The following is a 20,162-nucleotide window of genomic DNA, read 5'->3' on the forward strand; positions in this document are numbered from 1 at the left end:
TTCAACTTCTCCTCAATTTGTGGTCCTGGGCATAAAAACCCGAGCTGAGATAAAACTGCAGCAGCAACTTGGCGGCGCCATTGGCATCGGCATTTTCTGCATCGCCGTTGCCATCGGCATCGACTTTGGAATCTCTGGTCAGTGAGCCGTGCAATTTTCAAGTAAAATCCTCAAAGGTTTTTTCTATTTTGTGGCTGCTTCTGCTGCTGCTGCAATTTCAATGGTTGCCTGCCAACGGGGCAACCTAGCCGGGCAACATTTTTGCTTGTTAGCCAGGCCTTAGTTGGCCTGGTTTATGGGCAAGATGTTCACCCTGTGGACGCCGGGAGCAAATCTTCTGGCGCCCATAAATTGATAGAGCAGAACAAATGTGCCTGTGATTAGACAACTCCAAATGTCCCATCCATAAGCGATTCGGGTTTTGGCCTTTTGGCCAACAAAGGCGACCGCAAACTAGTGGCCACAAGATCCGAGTCCGGGCACGTAGGCAGCGAAAGTTCATCACTGTCACGTATCCTGACCGGCTAGATCCCCGTGCCCCAGAAGGTGGCATACACAACAATTTGTTAGGCAACCACAAGTGCATGTTGCAATAAGCCGCCAGGAGAGATGCCATTTTTTGCGTCTGCCCCCTTTTTGGCATAAATTAATCCGCGTCGGCATCGATGCGTTTCTGGCTGAGATTGCTCTCCGCTCGGTTGAATTGTGGGTGGGTTTGGGCCTTGGTTAGTTGGTTGGTTGTTTGGTTGGATGGTTGGCTGGTTGGCTGGTTGCTTCTTTTAGCCAGCGTTGCACAAATAAATTGGCCAGGCGAAATTTATTGCATCAGCGCTGCCAAATGCCGTTGCAGCTTCCGCATTTGTTATATAAACTGATAGAGGGCGTTCGCTTTCAATCAATATTATTGTGGTATAACCATTTTTCATGCCATCCCACTTTTCACTCTTCACTCCACAATCCATCCGGCTTTCAGATTTTCCTCCCAATGTTCTCACCCATCCTGTTTGTTGGCTTTTCCAGGTTGTGCCTGCGCGAGTACTGCATCGAGGTCCTGCGCTCCGCTTACAACACGTTGGTGCGGCAGGTGCGTCGTGTCCTGGAACGCAACGCCGGCTCGTCGAGTCACGATGACTCCTATCTCCTGTGGGCCATACGATTTTTCATGGAGTTCAACCGTTTGAGTGGGTTACAATTGCAGTTGGTCAGGTGAGTGCCAGTCGTTTATATCCTCGATAGTGATGCGATATTTCTTTTATTTTATTTTAGAAATTTAAGAGGACTTTCCTATTTATCATTTTTTGTTAAATTTGATTAATGTACAAATATCACTAATATTACTTTTAAGAAGATTAAGACTTAAAGCCTTATATCTTAATTTTAAGGATCTATTTATGTAGAACATATAGACCTTTAATCCTTTCTGACTTTTAATACTAGAACTTCCCATCACTGACACCAAACTACAGTTTCCAATGCCAAGTTGAATGTGATTTTAGCTGGAATTGCCTGACTTGCCCCAGATATGCGATGTGGTTGGGCAAAGTGTTCAATTAATTGCCTATAACCTCCCATGGAGATAGGAGGAGCTCTCACAAGTGATAGAACGATGATGCAGCTGATGGAGGAGCTCGCCTGCTGGTGGCTAATGAAACGCTGACCTCCAGCTACCGAGCAACTCAGCAGTTATGCAAATACGCTCCGCACAAGCTGCCCCCTCGAGCCGTCAGCATCGAGGCTTTTAATCAAATTACTTTGCCACACTCTTCGGATGAAAGAAATTCTAAGAAACTTTTATTTCGGTGGCCACTCTCACTCTGAACATTTTTGCCAACAAAGGCCAAATCAAATGGTGTTGAAATTTAAAAACCAGTTAGCTTTAACGTTTAAAGCAACTGCCAGAAAATAAAACTATTCAGGATACAAATTAAACTTCATTTGGATACTAAAAACTTTAGTTTTTCAAAAGTTTATTGATTCATTCAAGAGATGTGGGAATTTAAAGAATTCCAAACTGCATCGTTCTCCACAAACGGACTCGATAAACTTAAAATTGATTTTCTTGAAATGTTTTCGCCGCCAAATAAGCTGGAAATACTTTACTTTTTATCTGCCGAAAGGGCAATCCATCATCTGAACTGTTGAAGTGAGAAAACCAGGGGCCGCTTAAATGAGGTTTTCCAGTGGTTTCCGTCGAATGGTCTTCTCTTTTGTTTTTTATTTTATTTTTTATCGCAGCAGAGAAAAGTGCGCTGCAAATAAAGTTTCGCACCACGACAATTACCATTGGCAGCAGCACTTTTGCCTTTAACTCCAGTCCGAAAAATGGTCAAGCAGTATGTCAACACGAAATGTGAACCGTTTCCCTGGCATCTCGGGTCCCCTTCCAGCTTTTAGAATTTTTACCACTCTGAACGCCTCTGCGGTCACAACACAATTTGTATGTCATTGCCCGCCCGGTTGTCCTGGTCAGTCCTGGTTGTCCGCCATCGATGCTTCGTCACTGACTTTTTATTGCATGACTTTGGATGGGGGGTGGATGGCAACAAACACATGCACAAATCAAAGTCATGACGCCAATTGTTGACCCAGGGCACTTTGCCACTTAACAACAACAACTGCAGGCCAGTCCTGGGTCACATTGGGCTCCACAACGTACTCCAAGATATTCTTGACCCCAGTCGACGCCAAAGCCATCAAAGCTGCCCTCGCGAATTTTTTCCACTGAACTATACTTTTAAGGGGTGCTTAAAAATTTATATTTAGATATTCTATAAGTTCTTATATTTTTCTATAAAATTATTCGATGAATAATAAATGGGAGTGTGCTTTAAAAAAAATCATTAAAAAATGGGCGAAAATATACAATTTTTTGAAGTGTTGAAATTTTTGCTCCATGGCATTTCTGTTGACTTGTTGTTCTCATTCTTGTCCAGCATGCTGTTAATAAAATTTTGCGTTCTTTATGCTGTCATCCGGCTGACGTTGCTCCTTGCTCCCCTTCGCATTCCCCTTTCGACAGGACCTTCTCCTTTCCTTGCCGGTCGCCTTCGCTGGCTGTGTGGTGGGAAATTTCTTTAAAATTGTTTTGGTTACTTTCAAATTAGTTTCTGAATGACAACAATGAAGCTTTGCAAAAATGTTGTCATTCCGTTGGCGCAAACTTTTGCCTTGCTCCTCTTTCCCTATCCCGGAAGAGGAAGGCCACCCTCGCACTATTCTAAGTTTCTGCCCCGCTTGGCTGCTCTCCTGCAGCTCCTACAGCTCCTACAGCTCCTTGCTCAGCTCCTGTTTTTCATTTTCAGCAATGTCCCTCTGCCTTTTATCATACCTTTTTGTCTCATTCTCCTTCATTCGGCTCTTGTGTACATATATACTATAGAGTCTATATACTTGCCAACCATAAAACTTTCTGTTTATTTCCTCAAATGCAATTTGACGCCATGCCCCGACCGCCGACCGCCCCGAACTTTCTTTATCGTCTGCCATTTTCTACTGATTTTGCACTATATAAAGCATGGCATTGCTGTAATGTATGGGCCTTCCGATGGGCAAACTTTTGCCCCGAACCCAGACCCAGACCAAAAAAGTGAAATCGAGTTTTGTATTTTTGTTTTTTTTTTCGTGCAACTCCACATACAAAGCATTGATAACAAAATCAATTATTGGAGTCTGGGAATAATCAGGTATTCGTAGAAAAACATTTGTCAAAACTTCTCATTTGAGATGAGGTATTTGGAATCCTTTTCCTTCACTTCCCAGTTTATAATCCTCGCCCATTTATTGATTTTATAATTTATTTATTTGGACTCTCATTGCTGCTGCCGCTGATGCCGCACATCTGTAATTAATTTGTTTTTAATGCCCCTTCAAATGCTCTCGACGTTGTTGCAAACTTTAATGGTCGCCGCAGCAGACGTCGTGCTGCTAATTTAGCCAAGTTGCAGGCAAATGCTGCAGCCGCGGCACAACTTCCGGTGGGCAGGGGCAAGTGGGTGGTGACATAGAGGTGTGGCAAGTGTGCGGCTTGTCAACGCCCCACCGGCCCCCATGAAACTTAGGCTGGCTGCCGCTCAATTCTAGCGCTACTTAAAAATTAATTTCGTTAATGAGTTTTTCGCTCTGCCAGTTGCGAGTGGCAGGCGCTGGATGTCGGGAGGCCGGGTGTGCCGGCGGTCGGGAGGAAAAATGCAAGCTACAAGCTGCTTACCTGTTTTGTAGCTTCCTTCTGCCAAGTTTTGGCCAACTTTAATGCACATCATTCTACTATATAAATACGTAAACAGACACATTTGGGCGAACAAGGCACTTTTCAAAACTGGATTCAAATTTCAGTTCAATTCAAATTCAAAGAAGGAAAAATATAACTGCGCTGGATAGTTATTTTATTAAACAGAGTTTATTCAAATTAAATAAGAATCGAAACTTCCACAACCTTAATTCGTAAAGTTTAAAGTATTTTATTTATTTTATACTCCTGAAATAAAGCAAATCTAGGCTGGCTTTTATGCATTATCTTTAATTTTTTTTCACTGAACCCAAAATTAACGTATCCTTTTTGGCTTTTTCATTTCATTCGCAGCGAATCGTTGAGCGTACAATGCTTCCACTGGGTCCTGACGCGCATGCAACATGACATGGACATGATTGTGAGCGACAAGAAACAGGCGCGACTCTGGGCCAAGCGACTGCATGTTGCTCTTTTGGTAAGTCACTCCAGTTGCAGTGGCCGTGTTTGTGCCACTGGCACTGCCATTGCCACTTCTTTTCGCAACCTTTATCCCGATCGTGGCCCGCCTTACGGCCATCTAACTCCCTGCATGAGTGTGTGTGTGATTGAGGAGTGCGCGGCGGGTCTGTTGTTGTTTGCTTTGGCACTATAAGTGCACTTTCGGGGCCGCCGTTCGGTGTTTGCCATTTGCCTTGGATTTTGCTTGATGCCAGAGATCCTTAAAGCTGCCAGGAAGTGCACATCTAGCTTTCATGGAGATTAGGTAACATTGCATAGCACTTCCAGTTCTTCCATAAAAGAAAATGGAAAAAATATGAGTTTAAGGAGTTTAAATGGTTTATGAAGGCATAATGATGCTTTCTCCTAGAATCTCCTTTGAGTAATTAATTTGAATCAATTGATGATGTAAAGCATATCGTTCATGATTAGATTTTGGTAAGACACCATAATTACCATTTAGACAAAGAGTAACTCAAACCGAAGCCCAAGTTGAAACTCCATTCAGCACCCTTGGCACCAAAGCTATTTCGACCGACCACAGGCCATCGAGAATACTAAATATATAATTACAAGGATGTGAGAAGTCCCACTCCTCAGTCATCGCTCATTACAATGCAACTCGCACCATGCCCCGCCTTCGATCGTTTCAATCAACTCTCAAGTGTCTGTGAAGTTAATGCTCACCAATTTTATTATATTTTTTTAATTAAAGACATTCCGGGAATTGCTCCAGAGCCTGCTGGCGCTGCAAAAGCTGAAGGATGACAGCAACGCACGAGCCCTATTCGATATGTTACTGAACAACGTGTGCTATGTCCTGGAGTATCGGGAGACGGTGCTGCATTTGTTAATGAACTACAACGAGGCGCACAGCACAAAGTGAGTATTATGTTTGGTGAGCAGATGAGCAGCTATACCGGCTACGCACACACATTCCGATTGGAAATAACTTGCCCCTCCGTGCCACAAAGCCACACCCTCACGCACACCTATCCTGATCCCATTATCCTATTTGAAACGGAATCCGCACCCAGCTGCATTTCTGATAGCTTTCGGATAAAGGATGGCAGAGACGAGCGGCGACCCCGTGGCATCCGCAAATAAGCAAGCCAAACACACATCCTTTAATGGGATTACCACGAGTGGCTACTGCCCCAGCGAAATATGCAGTGCCAGGACATCCCATCTCGTTAGTCCTTCGGTGATGTTCGCCTCAACAATCAGGCTTTGTTTGTTTTGGTGGAATGCCTTTGTCTTGAGTTCTGGTCTGTTCCTTCGGCTATTTGCCCAGGAGTCTGCCTGGATATCTCCTTTCCTCAGAGATGTCCTTTTAAATCTAGCTAGTTTCACATTCAAAATTTACAATAACAAATTCGTAAATAGTTTTAAAAAGATGAAAATGAAAATGTAAACTCCAATCATTTATTTTTTAGCTTGTAAGGGATGCATCCCGGATCCGGATGTTGCACCAACACTAATTTTCTATACCTATGGGTGGTAAGTTCCCCCAAAAGCAGGAAAAGAACTAGTTGCACACTTGTGGGTCGTGGGGTAGGGGTGGCAAGAGTTTCTAGCTAAGACTTTAATTGATTTTACAAGCTTGTGCTGCATGCGTGCTCTGGCATAAAAATTACGCCACTTACTGGAAGGCAGCATGCTGCTTACAGTACTTTTTATTTTATTTATTTTTTTTTGAAAACCTTGCCACCTCTGATGCATCCTAATTGCCGACTTACCAGTACTTACCCGTCTTCGGAGCTGAATCAAGATTATTTCAGTTGCAGAGTTCCACCGGCCCTGCTGGTACCTGATAAATCGCTGCAGAGCTTTAGATATTGAGTGCTGCTCCAAGTGAATCACTCGCAGGTGTGCAGCTCAAGTGTTTTAAACCCATTACCCTGATTTAGGTTGGAGAGATTGGGTTCATTGACTCGATGCTAAAAACACCTTGCCTGCACTTGCTTATTTCCATCAATTGGATAGGCATCATCCGGCGTCAGAATCCTTCCTGAAATCGTGAAAAGGCAAGCCCAGCCGCACTCTCGCATTTCAAACTGCGTGGCTCTGCGCCATCCATTTAGATAATTGCAGATTTTTTTTAGTGCCGAACATGAAGAGTTAGACTCACTTGAATATTTCTAAATGGCTGAACAAATTCGCCTGTCAAACGTCTGCCCGACAGCGAGTGCTGTGTGCTCTGTGCTGAGTGATACCTGCAATAAATGGGTAAATTTATTTCTATGTCACCGGCTCGGATGACATTTGCAGGAGAATACGATGGGTGAGATGGGTAGATGAAGCTTTTCGAGTAGTTTAACTCAATATTAACACGACTTGCTTTGAAAAATTCAACATGTTTATTATTTTAGAAAGGTGGCTTTTGAATGGTACAACAATTGTATGCCTGAGAGGCTGGGAATTGCATTTAAAATTCTTTTGTTTTATGAATGCGAACGGTGTTGTTCTTGAAACTCTTGTTATGCACTTTTCTAGTTTGAATCTTGACCATTTCTGGCATTAAATAAGTATATATATTTTTTGAAATCGCTTTCTGAGTATGATGTATACTCCACTGTCCCTGATGACACACTGACAGATAAACATTTGGTTGTGAAACTGGCAACTATCAACGCATCACATCAGCCAGTCGGTGGGTCGGGCTCTGGTTGGCAGAATCGAGAGTCTGTTAGGTGGGGCACTAGCAATTTGAAAGCTTTGACTAAATTAATTTAGCGCGCAAACATGAAATTGACAGAGCTTGGCGACCTCCACAGGGTGGTTGGTGGAGGTAGGTGGGTGATGGGTGTGTGGAGCTTGGAATCAGGAAACTCGGCGCGTTTGCCAGATACAGCTCTATAGATACAGATACTCGCGTGTATCTGCAGATGTGCGATTTCGCTGGTGCAGCAACTGTTGCTTAATTGGAGCATGATTAATGTGGAGCAAACTGAACATAGTGGGTTTAAAGAATAATCGATTAAACATTAAGTTGCGCCATCATCAGCGAGTTGAAGAGCTTTCAATTAAGCAGACCAATTGACAATTATGTAAATTCTGTGTTGCCTTTTGAACTGCAATCAGTGGTGGAGTGGCCGACAGATTAAAGATTTTTCGGTGTCAAGATGAATAATTTATGACATTGCCGATGGTTGGGCCACTTAACGTTCCGGATTATTTCATATTCCCACCCATTTTAGGCGGCCAACAGCCTTGCTGTCTGATGGGAGGCCCATCACTCATTGTTGTTGCAGCTGTCATAATTAATAATATTTTCATTATAAACGCCTTATAGACCAACAACAACAATAACCCGCAGGTCGGTCGGTCGGTCAGTCGGTCTGTCAGTTCGTCGCTGTCTGGGCGCAATTACATTTTATCATTTATTCAACATGCGCCCAGACCCGACGCGAAGACAATCTTCCATCGCCAAAGCCCCCCATACCCCCAACAACATTAAACCCCTACCATTGAAGTATTAGAAAACCGCTGACCAACCCCAAGAACACCCAAGTGTTCTAATTAATTCTGTATGCTCAACCTGCTGCTGTCGCTACTTCAACTTCTTCGTCCTTCCATCCTCGCCACGGTGGCTGGTGGCTGTTGGCGTCCATTTAATCAGCGTAAACGCGAATATCAAATCAGTTTCTGCCAGCCAACAGTTGGCCAACAAAAGCTACAACAACAATAAAAGCAACACACAAGAAGTTACAAAACCGCGTGCATACAAATTAATTATAAATAATTTATTAACGATTTATCTTTGTCCTGGTCCCAGGCTCCTTCTGGTCACATATGCTTGAGATTAGGTATATGTGCAGTGAGAAAATTAAGAAGAGCTGTAGTTTCAATTATATATTGTTTATATTTTAAATGCTATTTTATAAATTAAATTGTAAATCTAAAGAATTACATCTTAAGATTATGATTTTTATTGGGATATGAAAATACTTACAATAGGACAATACCTCAAAATCCAGAAAAAATAACATCGTACTTTATTTTGTCACTTGAAGAATAAAAAAAAAATAACCATGTTTTACAAATTAATTTAAAAAACTAAACTTATACTTACCAACAAAAATAGATTATAAAGTAACCTTTAAAAATATGTCAGTTTTAAGTCGGTTAGGAATTTTTCATATACCTTTATTTATTTTTTTTTTTTTTGGAAAGAAAACACATATTTGTTATTTCGGTAAAATTTTTATTTTTATAAAATTTGTGTTATCAAAATTTTTGTGTATAAAAATCCAAAGGCAGAGTTGTCCCTAGTGGCCATATTTTTGGAACACCCACTCACGGTTATCCAGAGGGCAGACCTGGCGTGTCTTCAGCCATCTGGAGATGCAGTGGAAGTGGAAGGCGTGGTTGCAGACTCCCCAGGCGACCGTACACTCCTCAGTAACGGCTGAGGAATGGTCCGCCTGGCATTCTATGCAGAGGTCCATTATGTGATTCCTGCATATGGCACAGTTGTCCACAACAATGTCCCAGGCCCACAAGGCGACGGCGTTCCATTTCTTTACCTCGAACCGCTTCTTCGGGACTCTATTGCTGCTGCGGCCGCTGCTAGAAGGAAGCTTCTCCATCCTGGAGTGTTCGAAGGATCTGCTGGTCGAGGGCTGATCATCCCCTTCGCATTCGAGATCCACGGTCCTGTCCTGAACCTCTACATCCACGTCCACATTATCCATGACGCTCGTGTTGTCTGGAGCTCTGCTTTGGAGGTGTCAAGGTCCTGGAAATAACGAGACCTGATGACCTGTATTATAGAACTGGTTGCAAATTATAAGTTTTTCAATCCCATTTAAGGATGATGAACTTGTATGTATGTATTAGTGATAGTAGTAGGCCTAGTCGGAAAGTTCAAACTCTTACAAGGACTAGTTCTTACTTGGTTATGGATCCTCTAATTTCTTACTGTGCAAAGTTAGGGAGCGGGAGTGGGAGTTACACGATTTGCACCTGCGCATCATTAGGGCGAGTTAGGGTTTGCCTGGCAAATCGATTTGAATTCGCTGCAAAATGGTTTGCGGAATGCAATATGTTGTGCAGGTTTACGCCCAACGTGCCAGCCACCCAACTGATTCGCCGCTGTGGTTTCTTGGCGTTGTGGTCAGGTGCCACCACCAATATCAGCATCTGCAGCAGGGCTGCGGACCATCCGCCATCCACCAAAGCTACCACCAGAGCTACCAGCAGTTTTTACGCTTCGGCTGCTGTTAATGCCGCCACCACAGACATCTTTGCGGTAATGTCGACATATCGCCCAACACACATAGCTGCTCTTGATTCATTTCCCATTTCCAGTTATCAAACGCCAAAACCCCACCACTCCACAGCCCACCCACTCGAATTTCAAATCCACCTGCACCACACTCACATCTCGACTGCGCCTTGCAGCCAACTCCTGCGTCCTTTTATCATCAATTTGCCAACGGGTGTGGCACTGCCACCCAACCCACTCACTTGTCCTCCTGTCAGTTGTGGTCACCGCCGACAGTTCTTGATCAAAACAAATGGCCGAATATCTTCAAATTGGCTGGCGAACGTTAACAAGCATCTATTCATGGGTTATGGGGGCTTTTCAACTGACATATGGTCATAAATATCTAGTTAATTGGATATCCCATTGGAAAGGATTATCTATAAGGAAGTCTGATGAATTGATAATTAATTACGTGGTATCTTTTTTTTAAGCATCTCTTTTAAGCAATGATACTTAAGTGGACTGTTCTTTGTCAATTCAAAATAATGGCATTTTCGTGTCGTTCTAACTTAGGGAAATCCATTAAAAAGCCAACTCTATCAAAAGGCAATATCTACATTGTTTACCAGTGGCATTGTTGGAACAAGCCTTTGCTTTTTGGTTGGATGTTTGAGCGGCAACGCTTTTAAATTATTTGTCTGTTTAATTTGGCTAAATGTCTATGCGCCCACTGAATCGATTCCTATCCGCCAGGGTCCTGAATGCCGGATAACCACTTTCATTACAAATTCATTTCCCCTGGCTGGGTCGCCGGCTCCGAGGATCACCTCAACAGATGCGTACCGTTTGGCGGCCCCTTTGGTGCTCTGCGGCACATTGACCGCATTCGAAAATGTCGACGATGGAATTTTCGCTACTCCTGCCGCGAAACTCATGCGAGAGGCATTAAAATTCGCAATGAATTTGCATAAATTTGAAAGGCGGCACCATCGGCATGTGTCAACCAACGAACGAACCTTTTTCGGTCATTTGACATTTTTCGACGCCAACGCAATGTAACTAGTTTTATGAACCCGGAGAGACCGCCTATTTGAATGCCAAACGGAGGAGAATATATCAAAATTTTGGATTAGTTTTGATAACTGGTGTTGCAGAGCGTTTCCTTGTTTACATTTTTGTTAAAAATTAAACCTATCAACGGTCTACTTTGCATATTCGCCTGATTTTGCATTGTCCTTTGTCGGTGACTCGCGCTATTTTCATTATTTAAACGGCAATCAATCATTTTAACAAATTGACGAACACAGTGACGTTGGCTTTTATTTTTGGGTTGGCTAAAAACAAAGCGGAAGTTAGCCCTGAATAGAGGCAGCTGATTTTGGCAGCTCGGCGGCTGTCTTCCGCCTCGTTTTTCGTATTTCCCTTCTTTTTTTGTGTATGTTTTTTTGTTGGTTTTTTGTTGGCAGGCAGTGCCTTTTGCTCTTTGCCATTTTGGGGTAATTTGCTAATTGGAGGCGTCATCGGCTTCGACAGCGGCCACACAGAGAATGAGAGGCCATATCATCAGTCAGCCCGGATCGAGTTGGGTTGACTAACTAGTCAGTCATGATGGAAGTGACTGTGGGAGTGGGAGTTTGGAGTTAGAACTTTTAATGTACTCGATGATATTCAATAAATATTTGGGTCTGGCAGAGATCTTGTTGAGGCATGGCTTTGATTCATTCAGTTTCATTTTGAGGAAAAACAGATGGAAAAGTTTAAAAACAAAATTTTTTTGATATTTAAAATGTGTCATTGGCAGTAGGGTTCTATTGCCAAATCACATCTGTTAATTACTGCAGGTGCAACTGAACAAAAATATTTTTTATCAAAACATTCTTTTCAACAAAAATTCTTTTGTTATGTCATCCATTTGAATATGACATTTTGTTATTGATAGTTTAAAATTTGAGCCGATCAAAAAATTGAACTGGCATTGATGTTAATTATTGTGGATGTGAGGATGTGTGAAATAACATCAATATTTTCCATAAATTGCATTCGCTGAGAGAAAGAACAACAAACGGGGGAAAAAATTATGCATTTGCCACATTTAATTGAATTTTGAGCATGTGGCATGCATTTTTCATATAGTTACGGGGGAACAACGTTGAACAACAAACTCAATTTTGATGCGTCGCACACAAATAATAAAGAATTTAATTACAATATGTGTATTTTCATTTCGTTAACTAACCTCTATGCTCCTCCCACAGGGTTTTCCTGCGCGATGTGGTTGAAACGGCGAATGTTTTCATTAAAATGATGGAGCGCTTCTGCCAGGACTCTGTGCTGGTGCAGGACAAACGACGCGGCGGGGCCGGGGGCCGCCGGAAGAAGCCGCCCACGGCCAAGTCAAAACCGTCGGCCATACCACAGCCAACCGAGGTAAGTGACGTCAAATTAAAACATTCTTGTATATATACATGTGCTCGGTTTAATATTTTAAAAATAAATTGCCGCATTAAATAACTTTATTTTGCTAGGTTTCTGGTCAGCACCCGCTGTGACGGCCATAAAATATACCCTAAATTGCCAATAAAAATTTAAAACGATTGCAAACAAAAGCGACGAAAAAAAAGAGACATACCAGGTGTGTAAGTTGAAGTTTGCCGGTTTTTTCGATAAAGAAAACACTTAATTCTCAAGGGAATGTGAAAAATTTTTTATTCAAAGTATTGACCATTGGATTCTACACATTTCGCCCATCTTTCAGGCAAATTATGGATACCATTCCAAAAAAACTTTTTTTCTTTTGAGGCAAACCATTCGACGAGCCATTTTTCGACTTCTTCAAAGTTGGCGAAGCGCTGCTCTGCCAGTGAGTGTCCCATCGATGCAAAAAGGAGGTAGTCGTACGGGGCGAGGTCTGGAGAGTACGGCGGGTGCGATAATATTTCCCAATCAAGTTCTTTCAATGTGTCCTTCACCAGTTTAGCGGTATGAGACGGCGCGTTGTCATGTTGTAAGATAACTTTGCCATGTCTTCGGGCCCATTCCGGCCGTTTTTCGATCAACGCATTATTCAAATTGATAATTTGTTGTCGGTAGCGATCCTTATTAACTGTTTCACCAGGTTTTAATAACTCGAAGTACACCACACCACACTGGTCCCACCAAACACAGAGCATTGTCTTACGGCCAAAGCGATTCGGCCTTGCAGTCGATGGGCCGGCCTCACCAGGTGAAAGCCATGATTTTTTCCACTTCGGGTTTTCAAAATAAATCCATTTTTCGTCCCCCGTGACAATTCGATGCAGAAAAGATTTCCTTTCGAATCTTTGAAGCAGTAATTCACAAGTGGTTTTTCGATTTTCCATTTGTCTATCGTTCGGTTGGTGTGGTACGCATTTTCCATACTTGTGGATCTTTCCCATGGCTTTTAAACGTTGGCTAATTGCTCCTCGGGTCACATAGAGTGTTTGGGCCAATTGTTCTTGCGATTGGGTTGGGTCTTCATCCACTAACGCCTGCAATTCCTCGTCTTCGAACTTTTTCGCCGCACCAGGATGTTCATTGTCTGTTCAATCGAAATCTCCACTTTTGAATTGACGAAACCACGTCTCACATGTTCTAATCGCTGGAGCATATTCACCATAAGTATCTACAAGCAACCGATGAGCTTCAACTGCTTTTTTCTTCTGATGAAATAAAAGAAGCAACGAATGCCGCAAATGCGATTTATTTCGAACAAAACTGGACATATTCACTGACATGAACAACTGTGACACTATCACTTTGGATGAATGTAACTTCTGTATTTAGAAAGCTTAATGTCCAAAGAAAAATATGACATTGATGCGAAATTATTCCAATGTATACATATCGCCAGCGACATCTCTGAGTGAAACCGGCAAACTTCAACAAACACACCTGGTATAGAGCTCGGCATAAACAATTGTCGTCTATGCCCTGACCGTTAAAGATTTATGGGCTTGATCGTGAAATTTAATTGACTGAAAATACGGAGGAAAAAAGTCCAGACTCTTGCCCAGCATCGTTTGCCATTTTATTCAATTTTTACGACGGTTGGCTTTTCGTTATTTGTGTATTTTCTACGTCGTGTCCGTATTATTTTCGTAGTGCACAATTGCATGTGACCTAAACACACTCACACTTGCAAAAACTCTGGAGGGGAAGATAAACTTTCCCCTACAGATATGTCAGTATTTTGTTGTTTTTCCGGCAGGCTGACCCTTTTCAAAACAGATTTTGCTTGGTCGTTAAATTTATTTTTAAAAAAAGTTGACTTTACTTTTTCTTTTTCTTTTGCTTTTAAATATTAAAAGAAAAAAAAAACAACTTATGAAAAGCTCCTTATTTAATTGTTTACGAAAGAAAAATCACTCTTGTGTTTGGAAGAAAAATATTTTTTGTTGCGGTCTTTGGTACATTTCCATAGCATACTTTCCAGAGCATTTTCTATTCGCATTGTTGGACTTCCACTGTTTTTTCTACTCCTAGCCGTCTTTTGTTTTTACACACTTTGTCGCGCTGGGACAGGACGCACCGTTGAGCGTGATTTCCGGCCACTGGGCCAGTGGACTCCGGCCCTACAGTTGCAGGATTCCGCTTGCCACAACTGTGTGCACCAGCAACCTGCGAAAAACATTTTACTGGGCATTTTTGCGGGCGACGTTTTGGTACCTTTAGTGTATGGTTTTTATTATTTTTCATTTGAATACACGCGGATTTAAAATGATTTTTATTTTCTGGAGCTACCTCAATTGTGTTAATTTTTGACATATTTATTTGCATTGTGTAGTTGTGGCCAAGCAGCTGTATTGGCATTGTTGTCCGATTTCGCACAGGCATTCCGTGCATCAATTTTTCAACAATTAATTTATAAATATTTGTCAATTCCGCGAAGCGAAAAACATGACAAAAACACACAGCCGCAAATATTTGCATGTTTCTCTTTTATCAACAAGCAAAAGTTAAACGAGCGATAAATTAAATGAATAAAATCGTGTAAAATGTAAAGGAAGAACACAAAAAAATAATTTTAAAAGAAACGACTTCAGATTACTTGTTATTTTTATTATTCATATTCTAAAATACAAACTCCTTTATGCTCAAAAACAATAAAATGTTAAGCCCATTATTCAAAAACTTTTCAAATCATTAAGTACTGAAGCACTATACTTTATCGTTTAATTTAATTGAAAGACCATCCATATGTCATATCCTTGTAGTTAGAAGGACCGGTTCATTGATGTTCAATTCATATTCATTGTAAACAGGTATGATGAGGCAAAAAACGTGAAACAATGGCTTACATTTTTACATTTTTTGTGCAAATGAAAATAATCTGGAATCGGCAGCGGAAAATTCGGGCAGCGAAATGCCCTCTAGTTATATTTTTTACATAAATGCAAATACCAAGGTTCTGTTTCATTAAAAGTGTAAGCTTTATCGCCTTTGAATTAAATTTAGGATAAATTGACATGACAATAATATTGACAGTCGAAAATTAAAATCAATGAGCTTGAAGGCAAATATGTGGTGTTGATTTTTTGAAACTCCACTTATTGCAAATTAAAACCCATTGTGGTTGTTTTATTTAATGTACACTTTTTTAAATTTGTTACTTTTTGGTTGTCTCTTTCAAATGACAAGTAATATTAGGTGTTTGGTTTTAATTACAATTGCGGATAATTAATTTTATAGCTTTCGCGTATTTGCGTTGTGACTAATTTCCCTTTGTGATTATCCATTGCGATTAATAAATAATTTATTGCTGCATAATTGCAGGAAGAACTGTCTAGCAAATGGGCCGAGCTGGCGACGGAAGTATGTGCCCTTGTGGCCGCAGAACTGGAAATACAGGAGGACGAGTTGCCGGTGCCATTTGACGCGGCTTCGGAGAAATCCATCGATGATCAGCGGTAAGTTTGTTAGGAATTCAAACTCCAGCCCAGCAGTTTTCTCTGTAAGACGCTATTAACCTGCATCCAGTTCGATTTTCAATTGTGCAACGTGATTCCATTATGTTTTCTGGTTGTTTTCTACTTCCAGCGAGGATTGCATGATTCGCATAAATAAGCTGCTCCGTTCCGAGAAACTGGACCAGGCCGTCGCCCTGCTACGAGCAGCCAGGTGAGTTGACTTCTGGTTGCCATTGTGGTGGATACTCCTTAACCCCCTGATCTCCTGAACTTTGAACTGGGAACTTCGAAGTGCATTGTTAAGGCAGCAGACGCGCCACCCCTTTGAAAATCCCACTTTTAATAACTTGACATTGACTGGGGTAGAAAAGCAATTCGCATAATAAATTAACTGTGCTCACAGCCAAGGAATCCCATTCGAGGTCCTTTTGTGCGACTTTTCTGGCTTTTACCGTATTTTTTTTCTGCTTGTTTTTTCATATTTTTGTCCTCCCCTGGCTACTCTTAAATTAAATAGTTTTTATTTATTGTTAAGGCAGGGCACGATGCTGCCCAGGCGCTCCGGTAACTACAGATAATGGCAATGGCCCAGGAATGCCACGGCATGTTCCTGCTCTCCTTTTCGGCCAGATAATAAGAAGAGTTGTTGGTCCGGTGCAATTCAGACAATTTTTCGATGCCTGGTTTTTGTCCCTGTCGCTGGCAATTTTTCAGTCAACAAACCACACGAAAATACTGGCCAGGTCGTTCAGGTTGGCCAGGTGAGAAAGTTGCTGCGCCATCGCCCCAGTGGATTCGGGATGTGTCTGCCTTTTAATTTAATTGCCCGCTCAATTATGTAAAGCCCATTGAAGACGCGCTCAAGAAATGTTTATTGTTTGCTCGGGAAAATTGCGTGAAAATAATTTATCCTTTGCGCGTCAACATTTAAATTGGTGGCCAACACCCACCAGGACACCAGAACGCCAGGTCACCCGGCACCAGAGTCAGCAGCATCGTTGGCAGATGTCCCACCATGTCAAAGGCTGGCAATCGAAAGCGTGGCTTAAATATTTCCAAGTCATTTAATTACAACCTCATTAAAATTTTCTACCTGCCTCTCTTCTGGTTCCGGTTCTGCGAAGTTCTCCATTCAAAGGATTCAATCGACGATATCCTGCGAATCTCAAGGCCTGGCTTCTTTTTCATTTAATTTTGAGTTAAAGTGTTGCTTTTGAGATGAACATGCAGTTTCAATTGTCAAACTTTCTTGAAATTTATGTACATTTTAATTGTTAGCTACGAAAATTGTATACAATTTTTGCCTGCCACTTGGCTGGCTGCTGCAGTGGCAGCTTAAAAAGGTCTAGACTCTAGACGCTTTTTCTGCTAATAAATTAAAATGCGATATGCATATAGAGCAGCACTAAAGCCTGCACCCTCTGAAGTTGCCACCCACCGCCCACGACCACGCCCCTTGACACTCACTCTTGTGTCTGGCTATTGTCTGGCAGTTTTTGTGCCCAGTTGCCAAACAGTTTCTGCCCCGAAGGATTTTGTTACACTTACTTTATTTTTTATACTCTATACGAGTGTTTAAGGGACTGCAATTATTTTTGTCCTTTTTTATTTATTTAATGAAAGTCTTTTTCTTCTTTATTATTTAGATAAGATGTTAAGGTATAATGTGTTGAGTTTAAAGCTTTGCGAAAAGACTATTCGTAATAATTAAAATCTGTATTATATGAGGGTATGGAAAGTGTATCTTTGGCATTATTCTGTCTCTACTTTTTTCACCCTTTTTTGGCTGGCATTGAGAACATTTTTGGGTAAACAAAATATTGAAAATAAACCGAATTTTGTGACTGCGACATTTTCATATACACATGTGTCTGGGTCGGGTGGGTGATGGGTCTGCTCGGAATTTTTAAATACTTGCCAAGTCACACTATTAGGGCTTTTTCAGTTAAGTTAAGGAAGCATTCCCGGGTTTTTCCGCTTACCACTTCTACTTTATTCTTCTCTTTCCCGAAGCTGGCTTAATGGGTGCACAGAAATATCAGCTCGGAAAAAAACAAACTTTTAAGTGAAGTAAATGCGCAAAATGTTTATTCAAACTTCACTTTGGCTGCAACTTTCAGCCCCCTTGCCTCGCTCGGCTCTGGCTGCAGCCACGCCCACTTCGCCCGCCTTTTAACTAAGCTTATTTAAGCGTCTGCTGATGCGCTTATTTAGCATAGCAACAGAAAGTCTGAAGCTTGTGCCTTTTCTTTGCCTTTGCACATCCCTTGTTGATTTTGTTGACTGAAAATATTTAGAAATTTCTGCTCTGAAGCCAAATTCAACAAACGTTCATTAGTGCAGCAGTTGAAGCACATAATACATCTTAAATGTATAAAAAAGGAAACCATAATCCTGGTTTTATCATAAATTAAAACAGAAAACTAATCTAAAAACGTAAATATGGCTTGACCTATATTTCTGAACAGATTGTCCTTCATTGGCCAGCATATAGTTTTAAAATTAATCACTGTGATTATAAATATTGTTAGCCTTGGTTTCTATACTTCCTTTTTTTGCTGGCCCGAAATAAATAGTTTATCTGTTCACCAAGCGGCACAACAACATTAAACATAATTTAACTTAAAAGCCAAAAACCGTCACACCCGCCGCTCAGCCTGTCTACCCCATCCGATATTTTTCATAGATTTTCATGGTTTATTATTAACCAATATTCGTTCCTGGCCGGGATACGACCATGGTAAAACCGCTAATTATCGTCAGGCCGCAGCCCTGCCGCTGGGAAACGCTGTTAAAGTTGCACACAAAATATCTCGCAAATGTTGACGCAAACCAAAAATTCGGAACACCGCCCACCACAGTTGGCTGCTCATTGTTGTTTCCTGTTTGCTGGCGGTAACTAACGAGCTCCCTCTACACAAAAAAAATAGAAACGACCCGCAGGATTACAATCCCAGCAGTAGGACAATATTCGAATAATTTTTCGTGGTAATGGTGTCGCGTGGGGGTCTGGGAGTCAATTTATTTGCTAGGCGACAGCGAGAAACATAAGTTGCACTATCGCCTACTGGCACAGCCACAAATGAGCATAAATATTTCGCTTAGAGGGTCTTGCACTTTCTCCTATTTTCTTGTCCTGCCACGGGTCCTGGTTGTTGCGGTGGGCGGTGCCTGCTGGAAACTGATACGGCCAACAAGAGAACACTGTGTTTCGAAACGCTACAGCGCCGCTGTTAATGTTAGAATATTAGTGTAAAAAAGAAAAATTAATTTTAAATGCCATAGTCTCTCTGAATATTACTCATACCTGTATTACAAATGTACTCATCGGATCTAGTAAAGTGTTTTCCAAAAATAAACTGGCGTAATAATAAGCTTTATACATTTTGTTTTAAAAACACCACCAATTCAAAAATATCCTGAAAAAGGAATCAGAAAACTTTGTTGCCGAGTAAAATTAGAACCCAATCGCCCCATTCTCACCCTAGGTTTTTCGAGCTCCATATCTTTCTCGTTATGTTTTTGCTGTGCGCTGCATATTAAGCTGCTTTCAAATATTAAATTAACAACGATACGTTGCGAAAGGCCTGCCTCCATTGCATCCGTTGCTTGCATCATGTGGACGGTGGGGATTACTGTGTGTGTGGCACAGAAAAGGAAAGAAAGGAACTCACAACATGGAAAACGCTGGTCAGGATCAGGCGGCACGGGCTGTGTATCCTCACGCAATTTTAAACGCATCAATTTCAGTTTGTGGATCCCAGAACTAAAAGCCCTGCATGCTTTTCGCTTGCAACATGACGTGGCTAGTCGATCATTATTTTTGCTATTGTTTTTATCCTTTGGTGTTTCTGGCTTTCTATAGACTTTTTGTACAAGTTATGCTTGCTGAATTTGCGTTGCAAATCGAAAAATTTGGTCAGTATCTTTCCCACTATTAGCTTCTGACTATTCGGACTATTTTTCTATTGAAATTTAATGAAAAATGGCATTTACATGCAATTTCATTTTGTTAGGTACATTGAAATGGACTGATAAACTGCTGGCGATGCAGAAAAAATTTACATTTATTTCATGCCATCAAAAATTATTTACTATTGATTGTTGAATAAAACCTAGAGATAACTATTATGACAGTTCGGGCCTTTTTATTATAAATTTTGTATAGATTTTTATGTATTTTGTAAAACCCAAACAAAGTTATTATTTTCCGGGATCTCTGATTACTTTGCAAGAATACAAAGATGTCTTGGTCGATAATTAATTTTCACATCCTAGTCCTGAACACGGACACTCT

General features: G+C 41.3%; 3 protein-coding genes across 3 annotated transcripts in view; 2 read left to right on the top strand and 1 right to left on the bottom strand.

The window, feature by feature from the left end:
* The window catches only part of LOC6500366 (protein timeless homolog), a 72,700-nt gene that overhangs the window by 5,594 nt on the left and 46,944 nt on the right, over positions 1-20,162 (top strand). Inside the window, exons 5-10 of the mRNA XM_001953024.4 lie at positions 1,021-1,206; positions 4,580-4,703; positions 5,442-5,608; positions 12,194-12,365; positions 15,732-15,865; positions 15,996-16,076. Coding sequence (XP_001953059.3) covers positions 1,021-1,206; positions 4,580-4,703; positions 5,442-5,608; positions 12,194-12,365; positions 15,732-15,865; positions 15,996-16,076 — 864 coding nt within the window. The remainder of the gene's footprint in view (positions 1-1,020; positions 1,207-4,579; positions 4,704-5,441; positions 5,609-12,193; positions 12,366-15,731; positions 15,866-15,995; positions 16,077-20,162) is intronic.
* LOC6500186 (RING-box protein 1A) lies at positions 8,917-9,549 on the bottom strand. The gene has a single exon (XM_001953025.4). The coding sequence runs from the start codon at positions 9,421-9,423 to the stop codon at positions 8,998-9,000; it is 426 nt and encodes a 141-aa protein (XP_001953060.2). The 5' UTR covers positions 9,424-9,549; the 3' UTR covers positions 8,917-8,997.
* Positions 9,543-10,636, top strand: LOC26514883. The gene is made up of 2 exons (XM_014911870.3): positions 9,543-9,980; positions 10,040-10,636. Exons 1-2 carry the CDS (start codon positions 9,543-9,545, stop codon positions 10,283-10,285), a joined length of 684 nt encoding a protein of 227 aa, XP_014767356.2. The 3' UTR covers positions 10,286-10,636.

This window comes from Drosophila ananassae, chromosome 2L, assembly GCF_017639315.1.
Source record: "Drosophila ananassae strain 14024-0371.13 chromosome 2L, ASM1763931v2, whole genome shotgun sequence".
NCBI classification, from domain to species: Eukaryota; Metazoa; Arthropoda; class Insecta; order Diptera; family Drosophilidae; genus Drosophila; species Drosophila ananassae.